Source organism: Sturnira hondurensis, unplaced genomic scaffold (genome assembly GCF_014824575.4).
Source record: "Sturnira hondurensis isolate 20B ecotype Veracruz unplaced genomic scaffold, ASM1482457v3 Scaffold0002638, whole genome shotgun sequence".
Taxonomy (NCBI): domain Eukaryota; kingdom Metazoa; phylum Chordata; class Mammalia; order Chiroptera; family Phyllostomidae; genus Sturnira; species Sturnira hondurensis.
In genome coordinates, this window is record NW_028075269.1 from 11,284,808 (window position 1) to 11,299,972 (window position 15,165).

The 15,165-nt window shown below is 42.8% G+C and overlaps 1 protein-coding gene and 2 pseudogenes across 1 annotated transcript in view; all 3 read left to right on the top strand.

Annotated features, from left to right (window-relative positions):
• Positions 1-2,681: 2,681 nt before the first annotated feature.
• Positions 2,682-15,165, top strand: part of CAT (catalase) — a 35,006-nt gene continuing 22,522 nt past the window's right edge. Inside the window, exons 1-2 of the mRNA XM_037040488.1 lie at positions 2,682-2,844; positions 14,517-14,688. Coding sequence (XP_036896383.1) covers positions 2,779-2,844; positions 14,517-14,688 — 238 coding nt within the window. The 5' untranslated portion in view covers positions 2,682-2,778. The remainder of the gene's footprint in view (positions 2,845-14,516; positions 14,689-15,165) is intronic.
• Positions 10,679-10,743, top strand: LOC118983221 (uncharacterized; annotated as a pseudogene).
• Positions 10,983-11,077, top strand: LOC118983222 (uncharacterized; annotated as a pseudogene).

Genomic DNA, 15,165 nt, shown 5'->3' on the forward strand with positions numbered 1-15,165 from the left:
CTCTCACAGAGTTCACACTCTAGTGGCAGTGTGGATGGGGTGGGTAGCAAAAGACATTGCAAAAACTACACAGCTGGTAACATCTTTACAACTGTGTTAAGTGTAATGAAGGAGAAATACAGGCTACTAAAGATCAATGTGTGGGCTCCTTTTCCAATGCATAATTAAACAGCAGAATTAAACTCTTGTGATTTAGATCAATAATTTTCAACTGGTATTGAAGTTTTTACTGGGTTTATTGGGGTGACACTGGTTCACAAAACCATTTTGGTTTCAAGTGTACAACTCAACAAAACATCATTCACACACTGCATCACGTGTCCTTTGCCCAAAATAAAGTCTTGTTCCATCCCCATTGATCCCCCTTTGCCCTCTTCCACCTCTTCCTACCCCCTTTCCCTCTGGCTAGCACCATATGTAATTATGTATGTAATATATACATAATCACATATATTTTGCACACACATATATGTATATATATCTTGCTTAATCTCTTCACCATTTTTTCACCTAGCACTGCCCCCAACCTCCCTCCCCTCTGACAGCTGTCAGTCTGTTCTACATTTCTATGCTTCTGTTTCTATTTTGTTTGTTAAATTATTTTGTTTGTTAGGCCCCACATATAAGTGAGATCATATGGTATTTGTCTTTCTCTGACTGGCTTATTTCACTTAACACAGTATTCTCCAAGTCCATCCATGCTGTTGCAAAAAGCAAGATTTTCTTCTTTTTATGGCTGAGTAGTATTCCATTGTGTAAATGTACCACAGCTTTTTTACCCACTCATATACTGATGGGCATCTGAGCTGTTTCCAGATCTTGGCTATTATAGATAACACTGCTACGAACATAGGGGTGCATATTTTTTTTATATATTAGTTCAGGTTTGTTCAGATATATTCCCAGAACTGGAATCACTGGGTCATAAGACAGTTTCATTTATATTTTTTTTCGGAAAATCCACACTGCTTTCCACAGAGGTTGTATTCCCATCTCTGTACATGAAGGTTCCCTTTTCTTCACATCCTCGCCAGCACTTGGTGTTTGTTGAGCCATAAGAATTTTTAAAACATACAATACTCGACTATTTAGTCAGAGGCACTGACCTCTGTTCTCTTACATTGTCAAATAAAAAAATGTAGATAATCAACACAACAATAGCTGTCTGGTGTCAAGGAATCAATATTATATCTACTTTTTTTGTCAGATTAGTAAAACATATATTTTTTGGTATGTTGCAGAATTCCGGTAATTAGTTTATGTATGCCATGAACTAATTGAAAAGGTTTGAAAATTGCTGACTCGGATTCTTGATATTGCACTTTTGTAAAATCAAGAACATCTGACATTTACACTATCAGATATGATATATCACATATATCATATGTGGTTTGATTTACAAAATCAAACTTAAAAGTTGAGAACTTTTAATACAAGCATGGTAGTATATTTATATATCAGAGGTGTTTCAAGATAAGTCTTTAGCACTTGGCAGGGGGAATCATTCAACCATTTGATTAAAATGATAAACTAGTCCATGACTTACTAAATATTTTACTTTTCACCTTTTAAAGACAAATCTTAACACCTGACGGGGAGGAATCTTTCCATTCATTTGATTACAATGACAAACTAGTCAATGACTAAATATTTTGCTTTTCAACTATGCTGCTCTCTAAAGACATAGAATTCTTCAATATTCTTAGATAGGAAGGATTGCATAGTGGTTCAGGGCCCACACTTTGAAATTGGAAGACAAATGGTCTAGGCGCTAACATTTCGCCAATTTTTAAGCTTTAGGTCAGTTCCTCCACCTCTCTTAAGCATCAGATTCTTCGTATTTAAAATGGGAATAATAAATTTTCATCACGAGATTGTTAAGATTAAGCGATAGTCTAGCAACTGTCTAACAGCCTCTAGGACACAGTAGGCGTTGAAAAAGGGGAGTTGTGAATCCAAAGAGGACTCTAAAAGGTTGACCTTTCTTGCTATGAATTTTAGACGACTAACACCATCAAGAACTTGTCAATGTTTCATTTTTCTACGTTTTTTCAAAATGGCACGTTTTTCTGTGCGCAGTCTGTCTTAAAGAAAAAATGTCACACTCGAAAGTTAGATTACTAGATGAGACTTAATTGCAGAATCGGTGCCAGAATTTATTCCAAATTCCCGTCAATCCTTCAGTTGGAAACAATACTAACTTCAGGGTATGTCAAAACTTCGTTTTTGCCCAGAGGACTTCAACAAGAGATTCTTGACTTTTAAAGACCTGAGAGCATGTTTACCAAATCCAAAGCCCCACCCATCAGTGCCCCTGAAAAGCTGGTAGGCCACCAACAGCTACTTCCCAGGAAAGCCTGAGAGATTATGATAACCAGGGTGGGCAGGGGAGTGTCCGTCCTGGGTTCATTAATCCTGGGGTTTGGAGGCCGTGGCTCCCCTCCTTGTCACACCGCTCCCCAGCCTCTCCCAGTACGCGGGTCGTGCCTCCCTCCATAAAACCAGGCTCCTCACCCCTCTTACTCTTCGCCCACCGTGCCCCTGACCCCTCTGACCCACCCTTACTTGGCTGTAATTCCATCTGCCTGGCGCAGCAAGGGCCAATCAGAAGGCAGCCCTCCTTCTGGGAGGGGGTGGGACAAGGGGCGGAGCTGATTGGCCGAAGCTAAAGTCACCCGCTTCAGCTGGGGCAGTAGACGGGTGGTGACGCTGGCCTGCCGAGGGTGAGGGCGCTAGAGCCGAGGTTACCTATAACGAGACGCAAGCCAGCCCGACACCATGGCGGACAGCCGGGATCCAGCCAGCGACCAGATGAAGGTTTGGAAGGAGCAGCGTACCACACAGGTACACCCTGCACTCTCCGAAAGCTGGATGTCCCCGAGTAACGGCCTTGGTGTCCCCCAGCGTGGTGACGTTCCTGGGCTGTACTCCTGGTTACGGACTGGGGATAGGGCTGCTTTTTGTTTTAGATGGAGTTACATTAGGAGGGAGGAGGGATGAGGGCTCTGAGGCGGGGGCAGCGGGCCTGCAGGGTTTGTCAGGGGTGGCTGGTGCAGGCTTGTAGGGCGCGGTCGGCTGGCTCTGAATTTTGCACTTTTGCCAGCTGGGACAGAGGTCGCAGTTTGAGGGAGGAATGGAGGCGTGTGTAGAAAGAGGCAGAGAGCTGCAGCTTCCAGAAAGGAAGTGAAGGGGGAAGTGGGGACAGGCTCTGTTTTGATCTTGCTCCAAGGGTAACTACAAGCTTTCATATTTGCAGACTGCCATAGGGTTAGGGACCGTGTTTTATTTTCTCAATGACCCCAGCACCAGTCACGGTGACTGATACTTAGTCTTTACAGCATAAAACTAATAAATAAAAGAATTTTACATCCATTATTTCATTTGCAGTGGAAAACATCAACCCTAGCATCTTAGGGCTAGAAACCACAGAAGGGATTAGTTAATGCATTTATTCACACGCATTCTTTGGGTGCATGCATGTACAAGGCACTGTGCTTGGAGGAGGTGTACAAAATCCAGTGAGGCCTGAACTAGGATGTCCTGAAGCTCAAAGTCTAGTCTGGGACACAATATAGAAAGGTGATTGCCATCTGTTGTGGGGAGGGCTTTGCATAGGTGTCTGTAAAGTGTAAAGGGAGGGACTGACTTTGCCTGACAGGCTTCCCAAAGAAGGTGACACCTGAACAAGACCTTTAAAGATGAGTAGGGCTTCGGCTCAGTGGTGGTGGGTGAAATGTTCTTGGCCCGAACCCAGAGTCTTCAGGAGCATCTTTGAGGAAGCTGGATTAGATAAGAGCACATCTGGCCTAAATCTTCTTTATCGAATTGGCCCAGAGAGTCTGAGGGGCTTAGTTCTGCTTAGTTCTGGTGGCAGCTGGTTAATGGCAGAGGACTAGAGTTCAGTTTTTCCTCATCTTGCCTAGTGTTCCTTTTCAAAACTGGCTTAGTATTCATGAAATGGGTATTAATACTAGGTGCACATGCATCGATGTATAGTTAGTTCCCTGTTTGTGAGAAGGCTGCCATTCTCTCAGGGCCTGGAAAATCCCTCCCATCCTGTCCTTTATTGTGCGCCAGTAGGCTAGTTCAGTTTTTCATAAGTTTTTCATCAAAGTGAACCAGAGAAACTTGGAGTCTTGTTTGTCAAGCACACGCAACTCATTTGTGGCAGAGTCTGAATCAGAAGTCAGCTCCTAGGGGGCAGGACTTTTCCCAGTGGTTGCTAGATCCAGTCCACACACAAGTTTTCATGAGTACTTGGTGAATTGAGAAAAATGTGAGCAATGTAATGATTTTTTTCATAAAACAAAATGTATTTCTTTTAAAGGACTCCCCTTCATCCTGAGGCTAGCTTGCCTTCTCATTTTTGGGGAGAGTCATGAACTGTTGTGAAGTCATGAAGACCCTGCTGGTGATGTGCTCCTCATGGTTGTTCCTCACTGTTAGATGCTCTGAGTGAAAACAGCTGATTTTTTTTGAAGTGACTTCTACCTCATACCCCCGAAAGGAATTTTGCATATGTCACAAAGCCTGTATAATTTTTCAATGCTTTATTATCAAACATTTCTAACATTCATAAAAGTTGAAAGAATTCTGCGGTGTATACCCATATGTCCACCATCTAGACTCTACAATGAGCATTTTGTTATATATCTTTTATTACATGTATTCCATCCATCCATTCCTTCATGCATTCATTAACCCATTTTTTTTTTCAGAGTAAGTTGTATGTGTCAGTAGACTTTACCCCATAACACTAAGCTTACAAATGCCCAGAGCTCAATGCTTGTGCTTTTAAGGTAACACTTAAACACAGTGAAATACACAAGAATTAAGGGGGCCATTCTATGATACATACACCTGTGAATCCTATTCCCGATAAAAGGTGATCACCGCCCTGGAAAGCTCCCTCGTACTCTTTCCCGGTCATTTCCTGCCATCCTGCTCTAGGCAACGACTGTGGGTTTTCTTTTTGAATCACTGATTTGAATCATCGCTTTTTTGTGTAACACTTCTTTCATTCAGCAACAATGTTTTAAGACTAAAAAGAATGTTAAGATTCATGTTGTTGCATGTATCAGTCTTTTTTTTTTTTAAATTGCTGAGTGCATTCTGCTGAATGATACACCATCATTTGTTTATCCTGTTGCTGGATACCTGGGCTATTTCTAGGGTTTGGCTATTATGAATAAAGCTCCTATGAAAAATTTTATACAAGTCCTCTGTGCACATATGCTTTCATTTCTCTTGGGAAACACCCAGGAGTAGAGTTGCTGGGTCATAGGGTATGTGAATGTTTTATGAGAAGCTGTTTGGCCTTTTTCCAAAGCGTTGGACCATTTTTCACTGCCATCGCCAGTGTATGCGGGTTCCAGTTGTTCCACATCCTGTCAGCTCTGGGTGCTGTCAGGCTTTTAGCTCTCCTGGCGGCCGTGAAGTGGCATCTGACTGCAGTTGTAACACGCGTTGCTCTGATGGTCGATGGTGCCAAGCATCTTTCTGTATGCTTGTTGACTATTGGTCTGTGTTCTTCGGAGGTATCGGTTGAAATCTTTTGTTCTTTAAAAATTGGGTTTTCTGCCCTGACTGGTGTGGCTCAGTGGATTGAGCACTGGCCTGTGAACCAAAGGGTTGCCAGTTCGATTCCCAGTCAGGGCACATGCCTGGGTTTATAGGCCAGGTCCTCAGCTGGGGGCATGCAAAAGGCGACCACACATTGATGTTCCCCCCCCTTCCCCTCTCTTTAAAACTAAAGTCTTCTTAAAAATTGGATTTCCTTTTTATTACTGATTCATAGCCCATATTTAAAGTTAAATCATGTGTGGGCGAAGTGCTGTAATAGTAGATCTCAAAATGTATAGTGGTGTAAACATACTAGAAACTTTCTCTTTCACATGATGAGCCAAAGTAGTCTGAGGTAGAAGAGGGGAGCGCAACCCTGCTGCCCATAGTTATTGCAGGCTTCAGGCCGAGGGATGCTCCCCCTTGTCAACACATGACTGTTAAGGCTCTGTGGGCATCACTGTCCAGCCACAGAAGGTTAAGAGCATGAGTGTGTGGGGGAGGTTTAGGGGCCAGGCTGGAAGTGGTGTAGGTCACTTCTATTCACGTTCCGTGGCTAAAACTGTGTCACACGGCCTCACCTGACCATGAGGGAGGCTGGGAAATGTATTCTCTCCTTGTGCCCAGGTGGCTGACCCTACTGCATTATCCAAAGCGTACATCCCGCGTGTGGTGAAAATCTGTCCAGCCGTTTTCTTGTGATGTGGTGAAAAGCAAAAAGACAGCATCACTTTGTAAAGATCATTTCCTTTTTTCTTTCTGACATTAAAATGTTCTTTCTGTTAGAAAATTTTGACAGTAATGGTGAAAATGTTTTTAAAACATTTTCTCCCCTGTTTGGCAAGTGCTTTTTTTTTTTTTGCTGTTTTGTTTTTTAAAAGATTTTTAAAATTTTTATTTATTTTTAGAGAGGGGGAAGGGAGGGACAAAGAGAGGGAAAGAAATATCAATGTGTGGTTGCCTCTCATGTGGCCCCCAATGGGGACATGGCCTGCAACCCAGGCATGTGCCCTGTGTGGGAATCGAACCCACGACCCCTTGGTCTGCAGCTTGCACCCAATCCACTGAGCTGCACCAGCCCGGGCAGCAAATGCTTTTGTATAGGTGGGCAGCTCTGTACCAGTATTCCCTCCCTCGCTTCCCAAGTTGTTTTTCCTTTTACTGAACCGTGCAAGCTCTTGGTTTAGAACTGCTGTCAGATGGCACCGTGTAGTCGCCTCCTCCTCCAAGACCCAGACGCTACACTGGGTGTATTCTCCTTTGCAGTCAGAGAGCCGCCAGCGGGAAAGCAAGTTATTGGGCGTCTCTGCTCGTGGTCAGACTCTGCTGCTGACAAGTGAACTGGGGGTTTTGTAAACTTGAATGAGTAAACATTGAATTAGATGTGCTCATAGATATGACTCTGATCTTCTCAAGGATTTTTATTTCTCTTTTTCTCAAAGTCCATTGAGAGGAGGGAGGTAGATATTCCAGGTGTTCTTAGCCATGTTGGATGAAGCTTAAATGGAACTTTGTTGTTCGCTGCTTAGAATGCCACTGGCTCCCCCTTTGGGACACTTAGGCTTAATTAGTGGCCTCTGCTCCCTTAAAAATTGGATGAATATTTAAAGCCTATCTTTAAAACAGTTTCCTTTTTACCTGGGAGAGAGGTTGGGGTTTGGCTCCTTTCCTGCCAGTGAGTCGGAAGACAGTGCCTGTGAGGGTCCGTGTATGTTTTCCAGTAACTCCGTAACTGCATTGAAGTAACACTGCCCTTAATGCTCTATGCACATGTGGTCTCATTTCTCTTGGGAACTACCTAGGAATGGAATTGCTGGGCCATGGTGTGTTGGGGGCCCGGGGTGCGGAGAGGCAGACATACAGACATGTTGAGTAACAGAGGAAATATTTCTGAGCTTCTGTTTCTGTTTCCAAATACTTAGACCACTTTATTTTTTTTCCAGGTAAGAAAAGAGAGGCTTATTGCAAAAATATAAAACAAGCAGATATTTATTTTTATTCTCTCTTCATTTTTGTTCTTTATTTTCTGTCTGAGTGTTGTGACTACTATAGTTTCTGTTGCAAAGAGTAAAGGAATCTTTTCATTTATGGATCAGTTTTCCTTTATTTTTTGAATCTTTCTTTCTCTCTTTTGTTCCCTGCTTTTTTTTTTTAATTGAAGAACCTTGCCAGTTCCCGGTGCTGCCAGACTTATATTTAATAAAGACAGTTTCAAGACAGAGAGAACCTCTTTCATAACAGCCATTATTCTGTATACTTTAAAGATTTTGTTTTTCCGTAGGGTTATTCTAAATATTTGCTAATTATTGAAAACCACTAACAACATGTTGGCCATTTCTTGTCGGCAACTCACCAAGAACAGAGGAAGAAAAATATGAGTAACTCTAGCGGATCCCGCTTATCCGTAGGGGAGGTTTTAGGACTGACAGTGGGTGCCTGAAACCACAGATATTACCGAATCCTATTTACACACACACACACACACTTTTTCTTTAATACATACAAACCTGGGGTAAAGTTTAAGTTATAAGTTAGGTACAATAAGACAATAAGAGACTAACAACAATAACTAATAATAACAGAACGATTATAACTATACTGAAAAAAGTTATGTGGATGTAGGCTCTTTCAAAATCTCTAGAATTTTCCATTTGATATTTTCAGACTGCAGTTGATTGCTAGTACCCGAAATTGCAGGAGGTCAGACCGTGGATAAGGGGAGATGCCTATATTTGCAAAGGGGTCCCCTTGGTGGCTCTGGAACTTGGATTTTGGAAGGGTGCCCCCCGCAACTGATAAGAACAGCTTGCCGAGCCTAAGCTGATTGTGCGCACAGTGCCGTTCACATTGAGCATCAGCTCTGCCTCTGGGAGTCAGAGTTGCCTTCCTGAACATTCCGCAGTGCGAACACTGGGCACTGGGTTTTCAAGGAGCTTCCCTGCTGGACACAATGTCACAGATGTTGTCATAACTTGTTGCCGGGGGAATTAAGTGGGTCCTGTGTCACTCCACTGGGAGAGGACTCTTGGAAGCTCAGGCTGGTTTCCTCTGGACTTCACCCCATGTGGCCATTCTCCTTGCTGATTATGCTTTGAGTGAGAACGCTGTGACACATTACAGCCTGAGTGTGCCTAGGTGCTGAGTTCCGAGTCCTCCTAAGGAATCACCAGCTTGGTGGTGGTCATGGAGACCCCTGACACTAACTCTTTGTCGCTTTTTTAATGTTTTGTTCAAATCTAGATCTGAATAAGCTGTACACATTGCCTTGGCTGGTATGTCTCGTAAGTCTCTAGTTTTCTTATGGTAGTCGTAGACAGTCTGTAGTGGTTTCATTTAGTCTAGTGAATCAGTGAAGGGCCAGGCTTTAGAGTCAGAATCAGATTGTGACTTGACCACTTGGGTTCACCCCCCACCCCCTTTGGTTTCCCCATATTTAAACTGGGATAAAAATTTTTACATTGAAGACTTGTGGGAGTTCATCACTGTATTGCAATATATGGGGGCTCCCCAGGCCCTAGCATGTGGGCAGGATGTGTTAACTATGTTTTTTTAAGAGGCGGGGCCACGTTGTGGTTAGGAGTCAGGGTTTTTGAGCTTGCCTGCTTGGGTTCACGTGGTGATTCTTCCCCATTCCAGGTGGGTGGTGACCTTGAGCAGATCGTACAACCTCCCAGTGCTTCCATTCCCTTTTCCGTAATAATAGTACGTGCTTCAGAGAGGTGAATTAAATGTGATAACCTGAGTAAAGAGCATAGACAATACCTGAATAGCAAGCTGTTACTACTGATGTTTTTGGGTGTGACGGTGTCCAATAAATAAAGCTTCTCACACACATATCCCATGCTTAAGATAAGAGATAAGTGAGAATTCAGTGGAATGGGTGGAGGTCAAAATATTATCTTTATTACTGGCAGAGACCTGATTAGACAGTGTGCTTTAGAGTTTTGGCCAAGAAGGTTTTCTGGAGATAAGGCAGGCTTGGCGATCACCAGGCCTACCCCACCCCTGCCCCCCAGGAGAACAGGAAGCCTGTCTGCTGCCTGGGGCCTGCTGCCTGGGGCCTGCTGCCTGGGGCCTGCTGCCTGGGCCCTGCTGGCTTCTAAGGAGAAAGGGCCTGGGGTCAGGGGTGAGCGGTGGAAGGGGTGGTGCCGCCAGGGCAGCCCTGGGTCCTTTTCCCAAACTGCTAGGTCAGGCATGTCTCTCCCCTTCCCAGGAGGCCTAGATGCTGCCACGCCCCTCTCCCACCAAATTTGTTCTTGAGGGCCAGGGTAATCTCTGGTTTTCTGTACGTGGATGTGTGCGCATTGTGGGCATTTGATGAATCTTTGCTGAATAAATGTAGACTGTTAGGCAGCCGTTTGCCAGAAAATATCAGGTATATTCCATATTGATACCTGAGAGTGTGAAGCTATCCCTAATCTAATAATAAAATATAAATATAACAATGCATGTCAACCGTAATTAAAAGTGATTTGAAAATTGCCTGTGTTATCATTGATGAAATACGGTAGCTTACATTTGTTTAAGAGCCCGTACCGAACAGGGGCTCGCTCTTGACGAATTTTCCTTCTGAAAATTAGGGACTTCTCCCTTAAAAATGGTTATATATACATATTTTTTGGTTCTTTGTTTTATATAAAGTCATTTAAAGCTGAAGACGTGGTGTATATCTTCAAGTAAAATTTCAATTGTCTCTAAATTTATGTAGGGAAGTGAAAAGTAAGCATATTTTAGACAGTTTTTAGGAAGTAATTAGAAAAGTTATTAGGAGTGGACACTTGTAGTGATATACTCTGTTCATTAAAAATATCTCTAGGAATGTTGTGTTTATTACATGAGAGTGGATCATATTGCCTTCATTAAGTCAATATAAAAATATAACTATTTTGAAAAACTTTTGATATTTAGCCCTGGCTGATGTGGCTCAGTGGATTGAGAGCTGGCCTATGAACCAAAGGGTCGCTGGTTTGATTCCCAGTCAGGGCACATGCCTGGGTTGTGGGCTGGGTCTCCGGGGGGAGGGGGAGCGGGGGGGCACGTGTGAGAGGCAACCACATTTTGGTATTTCTCTCCCTCTCTTTCTTCCTCTCTTCCCCTCTCTAAAAATAAAATAAATACTGCTTCTCAGCCTTTTGACTAAGATCAAGTGTAGTATCTGTTCTTATCAGTTTAAAACTAAAANTAACTATTTTGAAAAACTTTTGATATTTAGCCTTGGCTGATGTGGCTCAGTGGATTGAGAGCTGGCCTATGAACCAAAGGGTCGCTGGTTTGATTCCCAGTCAGGGCACATGCCTGGGTTGTGGACTGGGTCTCCGGGGGGAGGGGGAGCGGGGGGGCACGTGTGAGAGGCAACCACATTTTGGTATTTCTCTCCCTCTCTTTCTTCCTCTCTTCCCCTCTCTAAAAATAAAATAAATACTGCTTCTCAGCCTTTTGACTAAGATCAAGTGTAGTATCTGTTCTTATCAGTTTAAAACTAAAATAAATACAAACTTTTAACAAAGAAATCTTTTGCTATTTAATTAGATATAGAAAAGGACTTTCTGACTTAATAATTTTAGGGAAGAAAATAGAAGTCTAAAGAAAATGAAAATGACATAATTGTAGCACCTAAATATAATAATAGTTTTATTGTTATTAAAGTTTTTCTGTGGGTAAAAATTGTCCTGGTGGTATAATATTTCATCTTATGGTTGTACCATCAGTAATTAATTGTTTCCTTACTTTTGAGCATTTAAATTGTTTCTAAGCTTTTGCTACTCTAAATAATATAACCCTTAACATTCTCAATAGAATATAAGCTCCGCAAGGGTGGGGATTTTGATGTTTGCTGCTTTAGTCCCCAGCACCTAACACATAGCAGGCACTCAGTAAATATTTTTGAATGCCGTTGAGTGACTTTAATTTAAATCTTAAGGTGTCTTTTCTTCTTGCCTCTAAATCTTCCTAGAGAGTGGAAAAGGGAAGCTAAGGAGATCATTAGGTTGCCTGTTTGTAGTGTTTCTGGAGATGTAGTTGGAATATGGTTTCCTTCGAGGCAAGCAGATGCGTTAAATAACAACTTTTGACTCCTTTTGTCTTGGTTTCTGTTTGGAAGAACCCTTAACCCCAGAGTGTCCATTTTCACTTCCCCATAACATGGTCACTACCAAGATCAGAAGGCATTATGAGGCAATACCTCTGTGCACACTGGGATATTGTTACTGTTATCTTCTAGAAGCTTCTCTAAAGCCTTGTTCCTTTTTCAGAAATGATTTATAAGAATTTGCTTTCCATAGTCCATTTCCCAGTCCCACCCCTCATTTTATTTAGCAAAGGTTCATTGCATTAACTCTTCATCTCAACGAATATACTGCATCCTTCTCCTCACCTTCCGGTAAATTCTCTCTTACCCTTAGTTCAGTACGTGTTATCTGAGGTTGCCCCAAACATCTGTTGAAGTCGGGGATCTTTCCCTTTCTGGTCTTTGCCACTGGGCTGCCTTCTGTGTTGCTGACTCTGTTGAAGCTTTTCCTGCCCCACGTATTTTGAAGACAAATTGTGTGTACATAAGCTTGTGTAAGGAAAGCTGCTAAAAATGAGGACAATTGATCTATTAGAGCAGGGAACTGGAGGAGATGTTGAATGCTGTATTTGTAACTTACACATGCGCATTTCACTCCTTAACAGGGTGGGTGTTTGGGAGGTGGCTCCTGCATTGGTGGGAGGGGCCGGTGGTGGCAAGATTCCGGCACCGCCACTCTAAGGTTATGTGACTCAGTGGTGTCAGGCAGCAGCGTCTCATTTTTTGGTTGACCGATAGATTTATTTACTCATCATTAAAGTACTCTGCAACTGCCTCCTTTGGACGTGGTTTTTATTATTGACCTTATCATCTTGACCTGGTCACAAGGAGGGGACATGTGATGTGGTCTCATCCCTTAGTGGCAGCTCCTACCCAGCATTAGGGAGGCAGGGATGTAAATGACACTCCGTAGATCATCCAGAAGCAGTAGGTCAGTGGTTTTTACTCCTGGCTTCATTTAGGAGTCACCTGGGAAGCTAAAAAGTCCTTATTGCCAGGTATCACCTAGACTAATGATGTCACTAAACAGGGTGCCCATCCAGACATCCGTATGCTTTAAAAAGTTCCACCTGGTGATTCCAGTGGCAGCCAAGGTTGAAAAGTCAAGGTTCAGGTTTAAATAAAAGGTGAAATTGTATCATTTAACTCCCTTTTGTGATTCATTTTCTACTTTCAATTTTAAATGAAAGTATACAGTGTTGACCTATGTTAACACACATGCATTTTCAAAAGAGAGTGTCGTGATTAGTGGTAACCGTTGACCCTTACGCTGTGTACAGTTTGGAAGGGTTTGCTGCTGAGTGGGTGAGGGGTAGGTTGAGAGACTCCGGATGGATCCTGCACATCTGTCCTGGTCTCTAAGAAGGAAAACCTAAAATGCTTGGCTTTTGTTATCAGGTCTGTTTCTCATAGCCATTGCAGTGATAGCATGTATGTGCTTAAGTGTGTGGCCTGCATTTTGCATATATTTAGTCTTTTAGCCCATGTATTAACTCTGGGCAGTAGTCGTTTTTTTGTCCATTCTGCAGATGAAAAACGGCAACTTGGAAATAATAAGTAAGTTGCTAGTGGCTGTACACGTGGTGATTGGCAGTGTTGGAAATGGAGCCCAGGCCAGAGCTCAGGATTTCTCCGTGGTGCCAGGCTGGCCTCGTCCTACTTCAGTGTGAGCAGAATGCTTAGTGGTTAAGGAGATTTTATTAGTGTGCGAGAGGGCCTTCTTTATAAATTTTTTCAGATTCCCACACCTCTTATTTAGAGCATTTTCCCAAAGAGCTCACAGAACTTTTATAGTTTTTTTAAGAGGCAGGTATTACCTTTATTTTAATATTCAGGACAGATGTGCACTGAGAGTAAAAGTTGTCATCTACTCTACTCCAGGCTGTGGGAATTCTGAGCAGAATGCTTTTTGGGGGTATGCGAATTTGGTGCTCTTGCCTTTCATCAGTAGACGTTTTTGAGTTGATCCCTCAGGACAGATGTGGTTCACCCACACATCTCCCCTGATGTCCCAGGTCGGGGGAAGGCACTGGAGAGCCTGTTGCCTGGGCTCAGAAGTAGAGTGTGTGGTGATGGACCAGGATGAAGCTGCAAATTGCACAGGATCATGAAGGCTTAAAAAACACTGCTCCACCCAGAGAAGGGACAGAGAAGAGGCTTCTGGTGTAATCAAAATTGAAGAATCGAGTGGATTAAAACCAATGCTTTATTACAGTAAAATAACCTATCCTATTTCAGAGATATTTGACATCTTTAGAAAATTAATACTATTACCCGCCTTACCAGTAACGGTTTATTTTCGGTGACCATAAAAGCCATTGACTTTTTCTATTTGGGGTCTTGAAGAGAAATGTAAAGAGCTGGTATGCATTGCTTGAGAGGAATGAATAGGATGGACCCACTTTCACACCCGTTGTTGTAATAAAGCGTTTGTGAGTTCTAGTGTAGAAGACCAGAGCACTAACTAGGAGAGCACTGACTGGTGTAGCTTCTCCAGAGACCATCCTCTCGCTGTTGGTGTGGACATTCAGCGCTGAGTGCATATGATCCCTGTCTGGGGCTTCCGGTCTGGGGGTGTGAAGCCCAATGGCTGTATCCAGGGCAGGAGCCGAGTGGGTTGGCAGGTGGTTTACCTTTCTGCTCTTCAGAGCAGATTTCCCAGCAGATTGGCTTTGAGATTTATCAAGGACTTCTGAGACCCGACTGTAATGAGACAGTGGAATATCTTTTAATACATTGGACACAAGACATTTGAGCAGATCTTAAGTAGAAAGTCTGAAAATTGCAAAATGCTGTGTAAACTACGACAGTGTAAATTCGCATGATTTTTTGTTGTTGTTGATTTGTACTGACCCTCCTGCACTTTTTTTTTCTCCTGCTCACGTAGAAACCTGATGTCCTCACCACTGGGGCCGGTATTCCAATAGGAGACAAACTGAATATCATGACAGTGGGGCCCCGGGGGCCCCTCCTGGTTCAGGATGTGGTTTTCACTGATGAAATGGCTCACTTCGACCGGGAGAGAATCCCTGAGAGAGTTGTGCATGCTAAAGGGGCAGGTGAGAGCTACGTGCATTTGTTGTAAAGGGTTGTTTCATAAGGCCTGGGTTGAAAATTGGTTTCCAGAGGTTTGGAGCTCCTTTACTAGAAGTGCCAAATCTCCATTCCTGGGAGAAAGGGAAAAAAATGTCCATGAAAATAGGAATTGATCATTAAAGGCTGTTTATTTACTTCGATTGAACATTATACATAAAATACTTTATTTTACCGAAAATAAAAGTAATCTTCCTTTTCTTTCATTGTGCAGTTTGGTGAAGAAATGAAACTATGGACATACAGACATCAACCTACTATAACTATAACTAGATTTTGGTGGTAGACTCACTGAAAAAATAATGGGATGAGCTGTGCAAAATTGAGGATAGTTGTGTTAGGGTGGTGGGTTTGTGGTTATTTTTTTAGCGGGGTCTAGAACTTCTATAGAGCTTTTATCTTATGTATATTACAGATACAAAAGATGGAGGAAGTGTTTAAAA